The 18803-nt window shown below is 50.6% G+C and overlaps 1 protein-coding gene across 1 annotated transcript in view; it reads right to left on the bottom strand.

Annotated features, from left to right (window-relative positions):
* Positions 1 to 18803, bottom strand: part of ACVR1C (activin A receptor type 1C) — a 30250-nt gene that overhangs the window by 5021 nt on the left and 6426 nt on the right. Inside the window, exon 2 of the mRNA XM_062004529.1 lies at positions 8733 to 8963. Within this exon, the coding sequence (XP_061860513.1) occupies positions 8733 to 8886 (154 nt within the window). The 5' untranslated portion in view covers positions 8887 to 8963. The remainder of the gene's footprint in view (positions 1 to 8732; positions 8964 to 18803) is intronic.

Genomic DNA, 18803 nt, shown 5'->3' with positions numbered 1-18803 from the left:
GTGAGATCTTAGGCAGCAGCTTTTGCCTGTGAGGGTGGTGAGGCCCTGGCACAGGCTGCCCCATCCTTGGCAGTGTCCAAGGGCAGGTTGGACGGGGCCTGGAGCAACGTGGGCTGGTGGAAGGCATCTCTGCCCATGGCAGGGGGGTGGAATGGACGAGCTTTAATGTTCCTTCCAACCCAAACCATTCTGTGATGCTATGATAACATGAAAGGCGGTGGAGTGACAGCACGTTGAGATTTAACGATTGACTGCCCACAGTCATCCTGACGAGCCCCTGGGCTGGGGAGCTGTGCCCAGGGTGTTCAAAACACTGCACCTCTCATGCATCACCCAAACCAATGCCTGCACCACAATGCCGCAGCTCTGAGGGGATTCATTACCTGTGGCAGGGGCTGTTAAACACAAAACACACAACAGACTTACTAAGATATCTCAGTTCTTCCCACCAGCTGCTGACAAACAACAGAACATGAGATGAACAACATACACAACTTTATTGTCCTTAGGGCAGCACAAACAGTATCAAAAGGACAATAACCGGGAAGCTTTGAGGAGCACCAGCCGAGCCCACGGGAAGAGGCTCTGCAGGGGCCGTGCAGACACAGGGGAGCTCGGTGGCCGGGCACACAGCAGTGCCAGCAGCTCCCACAGCCCAGGCTCCCACTGATGCACATGGGCTAGCGGTGGGCTCAGCAGTGGGAGGGCAGCAGCTGGACTCCACGAGCTCAAAGGGCTTTTCCAACTGAAATGCTCAGCCTCGGTGAGGTGGAGGATGCTGTGTGTTCACCAGCACACGGCCACAGTCCTGCAGCCTACGGTCACTGCTGCCCTGCATCCTCCTGCCAGGTCTTCCAGCTCCTTCCTCCTCTTCCTCTCACAGTTCCTTCTTCCCAGAGCATCACTTCCAGAAGAGAACCTGAGAATCTCCACTTCTGTTCTCTTTACCTTCGAGCCTGTTTCCTTGCAGTCTGGATGTTACAGGTGCCAAACCTGTACAGGCAAAAACAGTTACAGTTACTGTTGGCTCTTTACCTTGCAACTATACACATCTATGAATATGCATAAAACTTTCCAGGAAGAAAGGAAGCAGCTTCAAAAGCCAAGCTTGCTAAGGGCACAGCACATTGCTTAGCTCTTCCTGGCGGCTCCTGAACCAGCTGCACACGGCATTGCTGCGGCAGCACCTTGCCTGGCACACACAGGGACTGCCCAGGCCATGATTTCAGACGGGCAGACAACAGAGGAGCAAAGCACAGAGGTGTGGAGCAAGGAGAGTGGAGAAATGCACCATTCCACGAGCACTCTTTTTATTGCTTCCCCCTCACGATGAACCCAAAAGATGGCACCTTAACAAGGTTTTGTGGAGCCTTTCACCATGAAAGCCTTTCACTCCAGCAGCCTTGCCCACACCACTTTGTCATACACTCTGCAAATCCGGGTTCTGCTCCTACATTTGCCAACAGAACTCAGCAGGACAACGCTGTGGTTTAGGCTTCTGGGACATGGCAATGTGCAACTTGCAGTGCACTGGCTGTACACTGCAAAGCACTGAAACAGCTTTTAGAGTAGGACTTTGAGAGACATAAATAAAAGCTCAGTATTTCTTTTTTAAAAAGCAACAAAACCATTCTTATCAGGGAAAAAACATCAGCCATTTTAACAGAAAAGGGATCAGATGCATTTTAACAGGAAAGAGCTGTGAGCACAACCGGTATCACCCAAGAGCTGCAGAGCAGGCTGTGTGAGACAACCACAACGGGGCTTAATTTGTAGAGCTATTTCCCTCCCATATGGCGTTTTGGGAGTCAGGCAAGCAGCAGGGCAGGACAGAGGAAGCAGCAGGTCTAGCAGGGACCACAGCAGGCCAGCAAACTCATCAAGACACTCAGGGGCAAGCAGCAGAAGCAACCTTGGCTGGAGCAGGAGGACGGAGGAGGGAGCACAGGGACACAGACACTCGGGGCCATTCTGGGGATGCAGAGCGAGACATCAGAGTGAAGCAGAGCGAGATTCAGACTCACACCCACTCAGGAGGGTGACATCCGGCATCAGGAACACAAACAGATGCCAGCTTTATGACTTATGCAGTAACAGTAGTTCAGAATAAAAATCAAGCTCAGTGATGCTTACAGGTCTCCTCAGTTGAGAGAGCTCAAGTGCAGAGGCAAGGCAGCAGTGAGGTGTCCAGGACAGTTTCCACGGGGTCTCCATCAAGTTCTGGCAATGAAGAGATCGTGACCATCTGCAGAAGCTTCTTGGAAGGAGTCAACTGGTTCTTTGTCATCCTTCAGTCTGCTGGCTGTATCAGACAAAGTGCAGACCAAGGCTGGTGGCAGCCACTCAAACCCCTTCCAGTTCTTCACTGAGCCCACGCAGGATACTTCACAAGTACCAGCACTGTGATTGCTGCTTTGCAGGGGGTTGGAAGCCATCTTCAATCCAACCCTCTGCAGCGCTGCATCCTGCAGCTAGGGCTGCAGCTCACCCCAGGGGGAAATCCATCACCCCAGGGGGAAATCCATCACCCCAGGGAGACTCCTGAGGCTTCCCACAGCACAAACCAGGCAAAGCAGGAGTGACAAACTGCACAAGTGCAGAAACACGACACACAAGGTGCAAACAGTACCTAAAGGCAACATCACCAGCAATGCTTGCAGTAGTTGTGCAATGTTAAACTCTTTGGGAACCAAGAAAATCCCTCATGACTCCCTAAAACCTAAACAGCCACTAATCACAGCATTTTGCAATCTGATTTTGAATGTACTGTTCAATGACTTACTAACCAAGAACAGAAGCTGAAGTCATGTACACACGTGTGAAACAAAAATAGCACATCTGGCAACATTTACCAATTTCACAATATGGGGTAAGTTATATTCCAGGCTGCATAAACAAAATCATACTTTCAGGGCAGCAGAAGAAGAGGAAGGATTTCTTCCCTCCTCCAATGGAAAAGACATTCTCACCCCCTACTTTTGCCTTGGTTCAGACACATAATGGGCACCCTAAGACTTCTAAAAGCCCTGAACTATGTGTGATTAAGCTCCTGAGCTACTCAGAGGGAACAAACTGTGTGTGCTTTGCAGTGTGGTAAGAAAATGTATTGCAGCTAAGGTGGAGCCCTAGTCAGACAGACAGAAGACTTTTAAATTATTGCAAAAAGACACTACTTGGACTAGAATCTAAAATCAACTTTCCCCAGCTTCCACCCTGATGACAGCCCCCAGCACCGCTTCCAGGATACCCAGACATCAGCTGGGAAAGGGCTGCTTAAGGATCCAGCAAACCCATCAGGGTCCAGCTATGAGATGAAGCATTATCTGAATTGTTTCCTCCCCTGCCCTCTCATCCACAGAGCAGCTGAGGCTGCAGCCCTGGCTGGAGCCCTGCCCACTGGGGCTTTGTTGAGGAGAACCCTCAGGAGATGGGTCCAGCTGGGGATTATCCCCGGAACTGCCCCACTGCTGGGGCGCTGAGCTGCACTGACACAAAGAGGGGAAAAACAAACCAACCAGAAGCCAGCCAGCAACAGAGCAGTAACACAAACTGGTAGTGTTGGCCACTGAACTCCAACAGTGGCTTTCAGAAAAACATCAGTTAAGAGGAAACAAAGTGGCCCCACAGAAGAAAGACAAATACATAAAAATACCTCCCTCCAATTCCTTCTTTGCTCCATTCCCCATCCTCCACAGTTTTGTCTCTCATTACCATTCTAGGAGACTTTAGTGACATTTTTTTTTGTCTCTTCATTCACAGATCTTCCTTCTAACTCTACTCTTGGATTGAGTCTGTGCTGAAAAAAACAAGTGAGACCTTCTCACCCTGTTCAGTAGCAGACAAGGAACAAGGAAACCAAAGGGGAGGGAAAGCCAGAGCTGTGCCCTGACCCACACCCCTCTGCCCCTCAGCACCCAGCCAAGCTCTCAAGGCCCAGCAAGGACTGAAAAGATTTCCTTTCCAATTTACATTCCAATGCTGAGGTTCACTCAGAAGGCTCTCGGTTGAAGAATGGCTTTTCTCACTTTCTGCATTAACATGTATCTTACAAAACTTTTGGTAGGCAGCCTTCCACTTCTTTAACATACCCTGAAAGAGCTTCAATGTCTTCTGGCATTTTCAAACAGGTAAATGCAGAGTAATTGCTTGTTCATGCAAAACCTACAGATGACATTAAAGCACAACCAAAATGTGACAGTCTTGTTCAACAATTAGTCTAATTGGTACCAGTCATCTCCCTTGGCAATATGAGTATTCTCAAGGGTTGTCTGTCTTAGGAACTGTGTTACATTTCCCTTTCTTTCCCCCCAGTGTGTGCCACTGTAGGTGATATGAGGCCCATTTGTGCCTGTGTACAGTTTGGGCAACTGGAATAAAGAAGAGAGCTGGCAAATTACTTAATATACACTTTGTTAATTACACTATTAGCTTGTTACCTTGTTGCATGAAGCCTCCTTTCTCCTCTGACTCACCTTCCATTATGCAAATAGAGAACAGAAATCATATGCTTTTTAGCTCAAGTTTTAGAGATGCTGCAGTGCCAGCTCACTCAAAACAGAGCAGAGAGGAGAGTGTCCTCCCTGTGTGCTGCCTTTTGATGGAATGACAGAAGCACTTTTGAAGGAAAAAAAATGTTAAAACCAGAGAATTCTGTGCTGAAGTTTCCCACTAGCTCATAGAGGTGGGGCTGTACACACTGAGCACATCCACATGCTTTTCCTTAGAGAGGCTGGCACTTTCTTTAGCCAGCCTCTGAAAGCAGCCTGGTCAGAAAGCCCACAATCCTGTGATGAATTTGCAGACCCACCTACACTCACCCAGCCTCAGCTTCCAGCGTCTGTAAAGATGGAGACTTAATACCCAGTGTCACTAGGCGTTCTGAGATCGAGAGGTTAGAAAGAGCAGCAGTATGAACACACATATAGACACACAAGAGCTCAAGAAACCCCTATTAACTACATCTGGTAGCAAATGTAAAGCATCTGAGCCTTCAGGCTCCAGTTCAACAGCTGCTGAGTCACTGCCTCCACTGAAGGAGGTAACTGAAGCCAACATCAACTTTGCTGCTTTGGAAAAGGGATGGGAAACAAGTTCCCCAGCCCACACTTATTCTTCTTGGGGCCAAACACCATCCTCCAGCATAGCCACATGTCAGCATCACTTTGTAAGAAGCTCAGTAGTCTACTCCAGGGCTGCAGGTAAAGGTCTGTGAGGTATCAACAGGCTTGTGAGGAGGGTAAATCCCACTCACGAGTGGGGTGTGGGCAGAGATCACAAGCACTGCCTCCCAGATCTGAAATGTGGCCTGAAAATCCTGTGAGACACAAGTCAACAACTGGGAGAAGTCTTTTAGACCTTGTTAGCAACTCCTCAAAACAGCCTGTTACATGCTGAGGTGCACAATTTCTCACACAGAGATTCACAGAAAGGTCCATCGAGGCAGTGGCTCGCAGGTGCTTTTCTGCAGCCCTGTTACGACATCCCACTGACAGAGGAAGCTCACCTCGAGTCACCCGCCAGCACAGAAAGTATCCCAGCCAAAACAGTGGACAGCTGGAAACTAATTCAGGGCAAAAACCAAAACCCCTAATTACTGCAAACCAATCCTGCACTTTGAAACCTTGTATGCATTAATGGAAAGTACTGTCATGAAATCCCTGCCAACAACAAGAAGGGTACAACAAGCAGATGTCCAGGTTGAATCTGTCCTTAAAGACGTGTATTTTCAGACATTACAGAAGAAACCAACTGAAATCAGGAACAGGCTCGTCTAACGCAAGACACAGTCGCAAGGGCTCTGCTGCTGACTGAGGCATGCAATGCCATCTACAGTTCTACCCCAGAAGTTCATGCACAGGCAATCAAAACAGACAAAAGGCCTTCTGCCCTCACGATGCAAGTCATTTGATTGCCTTCCAGTCACTCTTGATATCTTTACAGTACAAGCCCTTGGTAACTAACACACAGCCAAGCCAAAGCGGGTCGGCATGAAGAAGAACTGAGGGAGAGGCTCATGTCCCTGGCTGGAGGCAGCGGCAGGAACCCGAGGGAAGAGCCTGCCAAAGCCCCTGCCCCACCTGGCAGGGCTGTGCTGGGACGTGTGCACCATGCTGCACCTTCCCAAGGCTTCTCCTCCTCCTGAGATTCACTCCTTTTCATATCCACATGCTCTACTTTTGAACCAGAATCTGCACCATGGAGAAAGACAGAGAATTTCCATATCAAGATGTCTGTACCCAGAGTCAAACTCTTCCAAGAGAGAGGGTGGGCGGTGGGCTGGCTTACACGAGTACCTTGGCAAAGCAGGTGTATTCTAAGGAGCAGAGAGCCTGTGAGCTAAGTTAGACACCAACGAACAGACCCAGTGAGTGACTTTCCCACCATGGCTGGCAAGGAAAAGCCAGTGTGAGAGGAGCCATACCCATACCCCAGCAGGCAGTGACGGGGCAGAGGGAGAGTGACCCTAACCACAGACCTCTGCGCCAAGCAGCCCTGCCTGGGGCCGTGCAGATCCTGGCCCAGCCCACACTCAGAGGTGGAAATGAAAGCTTCCACAGTGTAAGGTAACAGACCAATTACTAAACCTAGGACTGCCTGCATGTCCATGACTCCCTCAGAGACAAACCCAGTCTGGGATTTCCGAGTGCCTAAAGGAGCTTTCCTGCAAGGAGTGACGTGAAGAAGGGCTGTCGGAAAAGACCAGCAAACAAGCACCAGCACCATTACATTTTCCACTAACGTGAGTCCCCCCCAAACATTTAGAGCAAAGGGCTCAGGACACAAATTAAGTAACTTTCTCTGGTACTGCAATATGAAACCAGATGTTTTGCAACCACCAGCTCCAGCATCGGGACAACAGACATGCCTCTACCGCTCCTCTATAAATAGCGGTCTTCTCCCAGGATTCCAGTAGCTCAACTTGAACAAAACCCCAACAAAAGCAGCATGGTATGTTATCCCTGCATTTCCAGAGCATGACCGCTGTTAGTATTTCCCTTCTGCTGTCAGTTGAAAGAAAAACACTCAAATAGCCCTTCTTCCTGCCCCAGGCAACAGGTGAGATTCAGTACCAGGGTCCAGACCCCCGGCTGTCAGGCGTCTCCCTCAGCTGGCTGCTGGGAACAGCATCCAGCATCTGCCTGTCCACACCAGGAGGAGACAGTCCCCAGGGCTCCACAGCAGCTGCCCCTGGGTCTGCCCTCCCTCGTCCTGTGTGACACTGTGAGTGCTTCCAGAAACCTTTTGTTAAGTACAACACAACAGCAGCTTAAATGCAATTGTAACTGTAAATTATGTGTTTACTTGCATCCTTCTTGCCTGTAACACCTCTCACTGGTTTAAGCATGTAGAATCACAGAATGGTGGCGGTTGGAAGGGACTTTTAGAGATCATCCAGCCCAACCCCCTGCCAAAGCAGGTCCCACCTAGATCAAGTCACACAGGAATGGTATCATCTGATAAAGCAGTATATATTTTTCAGCTTCTTCAAAAAAGCTTGGATTAAACAGAGATCTTGGAGAGAAGACTCCAATAATTAAACCTAAGAACAGTTCAAATATCTATTTTTAAAAAGCACTGCATCAACTCCTTTGCACAGTTTTCAGTCTGGCAGGCTTGAGTGCTGCACCAGTTGTGTAACACACAGAGCTCCTGGAAGTACCAATCTTTTTCCTTCCTCTAATTGGGACCAGGAATCTTACACTTTCTCATCCCTGCTGGGCAAGAATCAATGGTACCAATCTAACACTGAAGAACAGCTGCCTTATGAGCTGCCTAGATGAACTGCAGAGCCCCAAAAGTTCACCACAGGCCAACAAGATTGTTGAAACAGCGTCAAAGACACCCCTGAGGAATAACTTGGTGCCTTTTACCCCTCTTGCTCTGCAGCAGAAGACCCATGTGTTGTACAACCCACATCACTGGAGGGGACACAGGTGCCTGCCTGTGCTCAGCAGAGCTGCCACGAAGCCCCTGCAAACATGGGAGCCCTGACAGCAGGGGCAGCAGCTGCTCATGCCCCCACACCACAGACACGGCAGCGAGGGCCAAGGGCACAGAGGAGAGCGGCTCCTCACACGCTGGGGGCTGCCTCAGCCCTGCTCTCAGCTCCCTGCCAGCCCAGGCACTCTGCCCACCCACACAGGGCTGCCTCTCCCAGGTACAACCCACTGCCTTCTTTCCAAGCCTCTCTAAGCTGAATTCTTACCAGAGCCATCTAAAGCAGGTCTTTCAAAGTGTGTGCAGAGATGCTTCAGACTATAAATCAGTGCAAGGCCTTTGTTATTCCCTTGTGACGTGCCAGGTAACAGCTCTCAGCAACCCACAAGTGCAAATTCGTGGGTGCTACACACTGCAGATCCATGCCCCATGGAAAGTCCCCGCTACAGCAGAAAACATCTTCCTACCAATCCAAATCAAACACTTGCTGAAGATATTTTAGCCCATAGTATCTGTGAGGTTACAAGTCTATTTCTGTCAGACCCTTCATCTTCACAGTTAATGCCCCGTGGGGTATCAAAGACAGCATTTGGAATATCATTAGGAGATGCAATAAACTGCCTCTTCCCCAAACAGTTTAGATCTGGGTAAGTTTAGGTTTTGCTGTCTGAATCGAGTTGAGAAGAAATAGCTACTGCTTTACAGGCAGCCCTTAACAGCCCCATTAGCTGGCTTCCACAGCAGTGCCCTCTGCACAGCGTCTCCCGGGCTGCCACACGACACTCGACACTCACCGACAGGCAGGCGGAGGGTGATGTTGTTGCAGAAGTCGGTGTAGCAGCACTCGGTCTTCGTGATGTTCTTGGAACTGTGGCAGAAGACCTGTGCGTTGAGCTCTGGGAGGGACACGCAGGACTTGACGACCTCCTCCCGGCCGTTGGTCAGCATGACGGAGGCCCAGCAGGCGCCTTCCGTCTGGCACGTGAAGTTGGTGTGCTCGCACAGCTGGCACACGCACTTCAGACCTGAAAGAGAGAGTTCCAGCTTTCATGAGAAGACCCTGGGAAGCCAGACCCCCACACAACCAGGCCAGCCCGTCCTGGCTGCAAGTAGCTGCTTCTCCATGCCCCAGCCCATGGGGCTCCAGCGCAGGTGCCGTGTGGGGCTGGGACATGGGGTCCGGGCTGCAGGAGGAGGCTGGTCTCAAAGCCCTCGACAGCACAGGTCCCAAACACCCACAGATGACAAGTGCTGGTCCTTGGCCACAGGAAAGCGTATGGCACGTGGTAAAGACCACTGAGTACCCCGAGAAGTTTCTGTGAAAGCTGCCTTTTGCCTCAGTGGGGAGACAGAGGTTCAGGTTTGTGCTCTCAGCTTCCACAGACTCAAGACATGCATGGGCATGTGCTCCCTTTTGAGTTCCACAGTTAGACACAGCGATGCCCATTACAAACTGAACTTGAGCTCCCAGCAGCCGCTGTGCAGGCAGCTGTGCTGACTCCCCGAAACACGGCTGCCCTGGCGCAGCCCCGCCACGCTGGACACACCGCCCCTCGCTGCAGCCCTGCCCATCAGTTTCTTCTGGTGCACAAGTCTGGTGATTTCTAAACTTTGCACGTTTTTAACTGTTATCTTCACGTTTTACCTAATCAAACTGAAACACCTTTAGTGACTACTGCACTTTCCAGGCGTGACTGACTCTTAGCAGAGGAGGCAGGAACCAAAGCCACATCATCTCCGTGAAACACCAGATGACAACAAACTTTTTTGCCTTCCACGTTTTCAGCACCTGCTTCGTAGCAAACAATTTTTGCTTGCTTCGTGCCAAGTTTGGGAGCCCACATTAGCAGCAATAAGATAACCAAGACATCTTACCCTCGGGCTGAAAGCAGTTTTCTACACAAAATCCTCCCTCAAGCGCACTTCACACGATTATTCTGTTTCATAAAAAACAAACCAAACACCAAAGGGTGGAAATCCCATCTCATTTTAGAGCACAGAGACTGAACCTCTTCGACCTTTGACTTGAACAGTCCTCATCCCACCACAGGGTCCCTGAAGTACATTCTGTACACCTTCCTGGGTCAGACACACCTCTGCAAGGCTGAACTCTCTGCTCTGCTTACAGGAGATGGGGTATTGGGGGAAAAAAAAGCATAACTCCATCCTGTTTCTTTAAGAACTGGGCAGGGAGAGGCTGTTTCCTTTACTTAAAGATAATAGAGGTAGAGAAGTAAAGCCATGAGGAGACCACAGACCAGGATGGCCACCAGAACAGATGAGCTTTGCTCTGCTCTGCTCGCCAGCTGGCCCTGGCAAGGCTGCGTGCTCCAGCCCCTGCCCCGCTTCTCTCTCTGACGCCTTTCCCTGACCAAAGCAGGACTCAAACCACACTCTGCCATCAGCAACGCTGACAACCAGCGCACGGGCTGTTGACAGGCCAGCCCCCCGGCTGGGGTGCGAGTCCCTGTGCCCCACTGGCAGCTGAGGAGGAAGGTGTGACGGCCGGGGCCGCGGCAGGAGCGGCAGGGACGCGCCTCAGCCTCCGGAGCAGCGCAGGAGTCCCCACAGACGTCAGTCCCAACCTGATTTCTGTTTCTCTGACACTATTTGTTTTCTCTACAACAATCTTCATCCTGTGCTACCCTTCTGAAATAACAGCTTGTAGTGTTTATCTTCAGCTCAGGCCCGCAACAAACTTCCTTGGCACCATATGTTCGTGTTTATCCTGGATGCAGGGTGCGCTAGGAACCATAGCACTGTCTGCTTCGGCTTCCTCTCGCTACTGGGAGCGAGCACAACCAATCACCCAGCAACAGAACTGGTGCATCTCTTCCTTAAAGACATTACCATAGTCCTAGAAGAGATGCCAGGAGCAAGACTCATCAGATCCAAATAAATAAGACATCTAGCTGAAGAAAAACAGACACATCATCACCCATGCTGCAAAATAAAGGCATTACTTGGGGAAGTGAATGTAAGACTGCCGCAAGCGTCTCCAGCGCTTCAGACACGTCACTGTGCTGTTTTTCTCCACCTTCTCATGGCCTAAAAATAAGATGGGAAATGGTCTCTACGACGTCACTCACAGCAGATAATTGACAGCTTTATCCCTATTCTGGTATTCTGCAGACTGCTCCAGAGAGGAGCTGATCAAAACTTGTCCCTGCCAGCCCTGAGCAGCTCCAAGGACATTCCTCTGAGCACCGTGAACACGGGGTGAGGGGAGCGTGGCTGAGGGGCTCTGTAACCTCACTTTGAACAAGCAAACACAGTCACTCACTTCCTGAAGGAAAGGGGCCTTGCAGCACCTGCAGCCCACGAGCAGGCTGAGCTGTCTGAAGCCACGCTGGCAGACAGTTCTACTTTCTACTGTTGCATTCAGAGAGCGTTTCACTCTGGACATCCTTTTCTCTTCCCGTGACACTGATAGAAAGGCTCTAACAACATCTTTCTTGTTAGTTCTGAGTATTTTGCATGAAGCTGACTTGCCCAATCCGCTGCCCATAACCAGAAGTTCACAGCCCTACAGGAGCGAGCCTGTGAGAAGCTGTTGTGGAGAAGCACACAGAGGAACAAAGAGAAATCAAGATTTGGTCAAAACTCCCAATATAACACAACCACGTTATTATTGCTTCTGAAAGTGAATGCCTTCAGCCATCTGATGACAGGCTGGGAGGAATCTTTGTGCCCACCAGAGACTTGAAAGTCCAGGAGACCAAGTCGGCTCGACAAGCATTCCCTCTTCCCCTTCAGAAACACTGAGCTCACACAAGTCACACGAGACAGGCACCAGACCTTCAGATGGGAATAGCACCCGGTTTGGAAGGGGTGCAGGTGCACACACCCGCAAACATTACACCAGAGAAGAACATTTTAAACACTGCCACTGCTGTGGAAACCAGGGAAGTGGTTCCAGGGAAGGAGGTGACTGTGATGGAGCTAAAGGGAAACGGATCAAAGAGGAAAACGGGTTCCCAACGTTTCAAAACGAGGCCCTTTCTAATCCAGTAACGAGCATGACTCCTTTATTTAGTCCAGGACAACAACATGTCCCTTAATTGCACCCTCTGGTTGAGAAACTCCGAGAAAGTGGATGACTGTAATATGCCACAGCCTCAGAGGGCTCTGAGAGGCAGCCAAACTCGGCTACCGATGGGCACTCGGCTGCCCCGAGCACGTAACTCTCCAGCAGCCCTTACAACCCCGCCACGTGCCTCGGCACAGAGCATGTGCACGGCTGCAGGAGTGGGCTGCCCGTGCCCCTCAGCTGCCCCACAGAAGCCTGGCGCTTGGCAAGGCCCCAGCGATCAACTGCACCAACTAACAGCCAGCCACGGCGACCGGGAAGCTGATTCGCAAACTGTCAGACACACAACGCCGGCAGCTCTCCGACGCACAGACCACGAGCAGCAGATGTTCCCTGCTTTCAGCATTCTTAAGACACGAGTAGTTTTCAAGGATTTTTCTTCTGGTGTTATTGCGATAGGAGCTGAGACTATACACCAGCTTCTTGGATGAGACCCACTATGAACCAAGGACAGAATGACTTGCTCTTCAGAGCAGAAAATAACTGACACAACTTGCATAAAGAAGAATGTTCTTCCCTTTTTAGTTTTCCATGCAAGAAAAGGCACAACGGAGGCAAACACACCGTGTGACTAACTTCTGTAGCAGGAAGCACTGGCCCAGCACCCACTTCAGAACAAGCCAACAAAGACGCACAACAGGCTTTTTTTCCCCCTAATACTTCCAACAGTTTTCCCTCCAAGTATCAGCTTCAAATACATGAATCATTAGACAACTAAGGAACAAGGAGTCTTCATCTGTTGTTCACATGAAGTGCACGAATTCAGCCACCAGCTTAGTGAAAGCAGCAAACAATTACAACAAGTAGACACCATAGTGCAACCTCCAAAGTTAAATGGAAGGAACAGAGCATACAGTGGGCATAAGCTGCCTAATAGTATGGGACTGAAAGAATATACTGAAAGCTATGGGGGGAAAAACCCCAGACTTGTTCTCTCCTAAGACCCAGGCAATGTTCTGTGTTTCAACACAGACTTTTTACTGTACAGATTAACAAGGCATCACCCTTCCATTAAGTCAGAATCCAGAGCAACCCACAACAGTTGGCAGCTTCTTCCTGTCACTACCAGGCAGCAGAGCATTTCAAAATTAAATTGGAAAGCAAGTAGCTAAGTGGCCATAGAGTAATTAATTGCCTTTAATCATGCTGGGAAGGAAGGGTGAACACCCAGAGCATTCCCACCCTCAGGCTGTACAACCACTCTCCACTTCCAGACATTGCATTCCCAAAGTAAGCCACCCGAGTCCCATGTGAGCACAGGTGCTGTGGGGTGTCCTGCCTCGGGCACAGACCTGAGGACACCACTGTCCTCTGGGCACCTTCGTGGGGGAACACGTTACGGGGTGTGGACCTGGACCTGACCCACCAACCCGCCCGTCTGCCCCACACGGGACAGCGCTGGGGGGCAAAAGCTTCACTGTTGTAAAAACAGGCTTAAAGGGGACCCTAAAAGCTACAGTCTGGGTGTTCCCCAGTGCCTGGTCCACAGCTTGTGATGGAGCTGGCACACGGGCAGCAGCTGGGCCAGCTCAGCCCCTCAGCAGGCGGCCTCTGAGCAAGCCCACGCGGCTGCTGGTAACTGACCACGACAAAGAAACTGCTGCTGCGAGGCAGGGCTGCCTCAGCCCCAACCAAGGGCAGCCCCGGTGGCAGCAGCTGAGGTAAAAGGTGGGGGAAAGGGTCAGCTGTGACAGCGAGAGGCTGTGACCTGCAGAGTCACTCAGGAACGTGCTGTGTGCTCCGGAAAGGGGGATGGATCATAAAGAAATAACATTTGCTGAGGGTAGAGAACGCAGAACTGACCTCAGAGCATCACAGAGAAATCTCTCCATGCTGAGGGATCACAAGCCAGAGAAGAGAAAAAACAACTTCAGCCGAGCATGTGCCGTGACCAACCCCACATTAGCTGTCACCACTCCCAAGAGATGGCTGTGCCTTCCCGGGGAGCCCTGGGCACATCAGCTCAGCGCACGCTGCGAGGCACGGTCAGGAGGGGACCCAGCGCCCATCCTGCCGTTCGGGACTGGCCCATCACCCACTTCAAAAGGGCACAAGAGAAGCAGAAAGAGCTTCGGGACAGACGGCAACAAGGGGACTGGACACAGATTAAGAAATTGGGCTCCTTCATGTCAAAGGCAGTTTGTGAGAGACATGAAAGTTTCATCACAGATCACACTGAGAAGACGGATGGGACCAGTGTCCCTTCCAACCCCTACCATTCTGTGATTTCCCATTAACTCCAAAGCTCTCAGGCAGCACAGGCACTACTGACAGCAAGTTTACAACAAGCAGGAGGAAGCACTCCTCCTCCTCCTCACGCTGCCCCAGCTCCTGCTATTGCCACTGCTCCGAGGACAGCATTAATGTACTCAAAAAGTCACTGGATGATCCCACCTTTATGTACTGGAGATTTACAGACGCTGTCACAACACAAACATCTTTCCCCCAAGAGTCTGTAAACTGCAAGCTGCCAGGGGCTGGGAGCTCAGAACACAGGTTCTGCTCTCATGCCACATCCTTCCCAAGCACTCGCTGGAGGGGCAGCAGTGTCCGGGGCTGTCGAGACCCCTCTTCTGCCTCCCACACACAGGCACAGCCACACCAGGGAAGAGGAATTAACTTGCAAATACTGACTGAAACTCTGCAAGGCTGTTCCTGCAGCAGGAAAGGTGTGAACTCCTCCGAGAGGGATCTGTCTCCTACAGCCAGGCACTTCTGCGGCAGAGGCAGCACCTCGCTGTCAGATCTATGCTCTCGTAACACAATTCCTCAGGTGAGTAAATCAGCATCTTGAGCAATGACAGGTCTTAATGACAACTTGCTTCTTGGACTATTATGGAAAATATGGAGAAGCTTCCTCTCTGGAAAGAAATAAAGCAGGAGTAATGGCAGATTAAAAACACCCTGCAAAAAGGACTGAGAGCAAAGAAGAAAACACCAGAAAGCTGTGGAGGAGAGAGGGAAAGTTATTCCAAACTGGAGAAAACATCTTAGAACGGGTGAGATCAAACAGTTCCAACGTTTCCACTTCTTAAAAATATGTCTGGGAAGGGATTTCACTAATGTGTGCAAGTTTCTCCACTTGGGGAGGAGGATACTGGGTACTCGAAGTCCCTGTTCCGAAAGAGAGCAGTAACCACGCCAAAAAAATGGCAGAGGGAGGCTGAGGCCAGGCACTGAGATCAGTATTAACGCAGCAGGAAAAAGGGCAACAAAACCCAGCGGGTTTTTTTGTTGGAATGAGTTGACAAAGGACATTTGCTAATTTCTCCTTAGCTTTGAACAGTCAGAGCTTCCTTTGAGAAGTGATGCTTCATGAAACATAAGATACGTGGCAAAACACTACACGTGCAAGAACCCTGTGGAACAGAGCACACTGGTCGTGCTGAGGAAAGACCTGCTGGTCTCAGGCTGTCACAGGGCTCTGGATTCTGTGGGGAAGGGGCTGCAGTAGCACAGCACTGGCTGCAGTCCTGACCCCAAGCTCAAATAGCTCATGTAAAAAGGAATCCCTAGCACTGAAAGCTGAACACAGTCAACATCTGACAGAGAAGGTATTTTCCATCCAGGACATCCCACTGACTGCCTTTCCCACTGCCCCACGGTTCCCCTCCAGCTGAACACAGCTTCTCTCACAAACAGCAGGTGCTGGCAAAGAACAGAACTTTACTATGAAGATGGAAGTTTGAATGGTTCAGAATGACTGTATTAAGTATCTAATAACAACATTTAGCAACTAAAAATGGTCCATTTTACCTCACCGTTGTCACTGGGTTTGCCCCACTGCATGTCAGACTGAAAACATGTACTGCTGGAGAAGTGAGGGGGACACGAGCTCTGCACACACTGCCCTGATTACCTGGGACCAGCTTCCTGGTAAATGTGACATCAGAGAACATCAGCTTCCTAAGGTACTTCTTTTTGCCACCACCAAACTCAAGACGAACCGAGGACAGATAAAACACCAACTGCACGCCAGCAGCTGCAGCAGGAGGTCGCTGTAGGTCCCTTCCAACTGAACTGCTCTCTTCTGTAAGAAAACCCTAGCTTGCAAAGACCCTTTATTCTGGAAAAAGGCATTCCTGAGGCTATGCTCAGCAGTGGAAGACAGCTGGCTCTGAAGGAAGGCGGGCAGGGGCACGGGCATTGCTTCCGAGCCAAAGCAGGAGAAGATTCTCCTGTCTCGGGGGACACCGGGATCACGTCACCGCAAGGGCTCAGGACAGTGCTGAGGTGACAAACCTGCCAGTCTCCACACAAGCGACCTGCACGTGCCCAGATCCACCTACACATGTCCAAAGTTCCTGGGGTGTGAGCATATCCCCCCCCTCAGCAAGTACTCGCAGCACCTAAATTTAGGATCCAGTGTGGGCTTCAGTCGGGACTTTGCTCTCTGCAGGACAGCCAGGGTAGCTCAGAGCCCAACAGCACTCGAGGCAGTGAGAAGAAATTGCACTTTCGAACGAGGATGGTGTTATTAGCTCAGGGTCTCTTCCCTATCACCTGCTCATTGCTCAACACGTGCGTGTCACAGCACTGTTAAATACCAGGCTATCAGAACCTCCACAGCCAGGCAGAAGGTGAGTTTCTACCCTACACAAATGAGCCCAGGAAAAAGCCCTGAGCCTCTCCCTCCAGCACCCGGTACCGACAGGAGTATGGTGACAGACCACAGCTCCCAGGGGCTGCAGCACAACCCCTTTTTTCCAGGGATCTTTGCTGAAAGCTGTGACATCTCAATGGTGTAACCCAGAGCTCAAGACTGACTTTGGCAGAGGCTCCAACAGCCCCGGCTGAGCCGAGGGGCACAGCCCACAGGTCCCTCCCCTCCATGGGTATGGGTGGCTCTGCAGCCCCTGCGCTGCTCACCCTCAGCAAGTGCTCTCCAAAAGCCTGGCCCAGGAAAGCCTAGAATGACCACTTGCAAGTAACTGGTAAGGATCTAGAGCCCCCTCCAAAAAAGCAGCATTAAGTTCCACTCACTCACCCCTCACACAGTCTTCTACCTGCGTGAGTTACTGGCAGACATTCTGGCAGACCATGGAGTCAGGACATTAAGTGCTTCTTGTTCTCAGCCGTGTTGCTTCATTAAAGCTTTTTTTTTTAATTAAAGCTCTTTACTAAAAGCTAAGAAAACAGAGCTTTGGTGGCCAGCAGAAATGGGAAGATGGCATCATCCTTCCATGTGTTACATGGCAGTGAATGACGTTCAGAGAAGTACGACTGCTCTGATACCACAGCACCTCTTTGCAAGGACGTACTGCTTCTAGTGCTTGACAGGACAGAGGCTTTTCAGTATTACCCTTTACTAAGGACTACATAAACCAGATTATTGACGTGGAACAAAGATACTTTATGCAGAAGGTGGCTCCCTGGACCTGCCAGCAACACGGATGGACACAGACGTGCAGGGCTGGGTTCCCAGCTCCGTGTGTGCCCAGCAGCTGTGGCCCTGTGGGGCAGGCACCTCGGGCTCCTGCTCCAACTTTACATTCCATCAGAAATACTGGAATCAACGCAGAGCAATAAGAAATCGGGCTTCAGCTTCCCAGCCCCGTGTTCTCTGCACCTGCGTGTAACTCTGTACGAGGGTGTTTTCCAGTCTGGAACAGACAAGACGAAGGAGTTGTTTGAACACGGTACTACCCATGCAGCCAGAGTCCAACTTCACACTATTTCCACACACCTTCCTTATGCAGCAGGTTTCAACAGCAATCTGGCTAGCTTCTGATTTTGTTTGTGTTGTGGCTGGCTGTGGGCAGCAGTCACTCACACGTGTGCCCCCCGCTCTGCTCCCTCGGGGTGCGCAGACCAACAGCACTCCCATGCTCACAGCCAAGAGCCATTCCATACCTGCCTCTGACTGTACACACAGACACCTCTGCCACGCTGCATGGACAGCTTGTGGTTTGCTCTCTGGAGGATTAAACTGCACTTGAGTGAGAAACAAACTCTCACAAACTTAGGCTTTGTCTGAAGGCTCTTGTGAAACACAGAACAAGACATGATAGGCTCGCCTGCCACCACCACCTCCAGTAACACATTTCCTTACAGCAATCCACATCCTCAACTCCTGTTCATTTAGAAACCCTACAGCACACTGAGTACTCTTTACTTTCCCTGAAATAATGCTGTGATGAGTACAGAAGAGCATGCACCGGATGCAAGAGGATGGAGAAGATGTAGAACAAATGCGGTAGGAGCTGGGAGGGGAAGCAATTCTGGGGAGCCCACACGAGGTAAGCAGATAGGAAGCAGTAGGATTTTTCACCACATCAGTAGCAAAACACTCATCCTCTTAATGCTGTAAGTATTCCTGACTGGGACACAACGGATGTTCCTTGGGAGACCTCCATTGCCCAGCACAGCATCTTCAAACTTGCATGAGAGGGAACAGGGTGAAGAAAAGTTCACCAGAGCATGTTTAGCTATGCAGCTTGATTGGACAGGTCCATGCTGGACTGTGAGCAGATGTAGAGCTGCTTGAACAGACACACAGCTAAGCACCCAACACTCAGCAACAACTGCTGCTCCAGACCCTTTATAGGTACTATGTGTGACTCCCCTTGGAGCCCGCTCTGAAGAGCTGTCAGGGTGAAGAGGACATCTGCCTACCCTACGGCATACACACGCCCCATACCTGACCCAGACCCCCAAAAGATAACTAACAGGGTAAGAAAAGGAGAGGACGCCACTACTGCAGCTTCAGGGAGCAAAGCAATGCAGGACTGCTGTACACAAGTGACAGCCAAAGCCAAGGAGATTCGTTAGCGTA

The sequence above is a fragment of the Colius striatus genome, chromosome 11 (genome assembly GCF_028858725.1).
Source record: "Colius striatus isolate bColStr4 chromosome 11, bColStr4.1.hap1, whole genome shotgun sequence".
NCBI lineage: Eukaryota > Metazoa > Chordata > Aves > Coliiformes > Coliidae > Colius > Colius striatus.
This window is presented reverse-complemented; position numbering and strand designations above follow the sequence as displayed.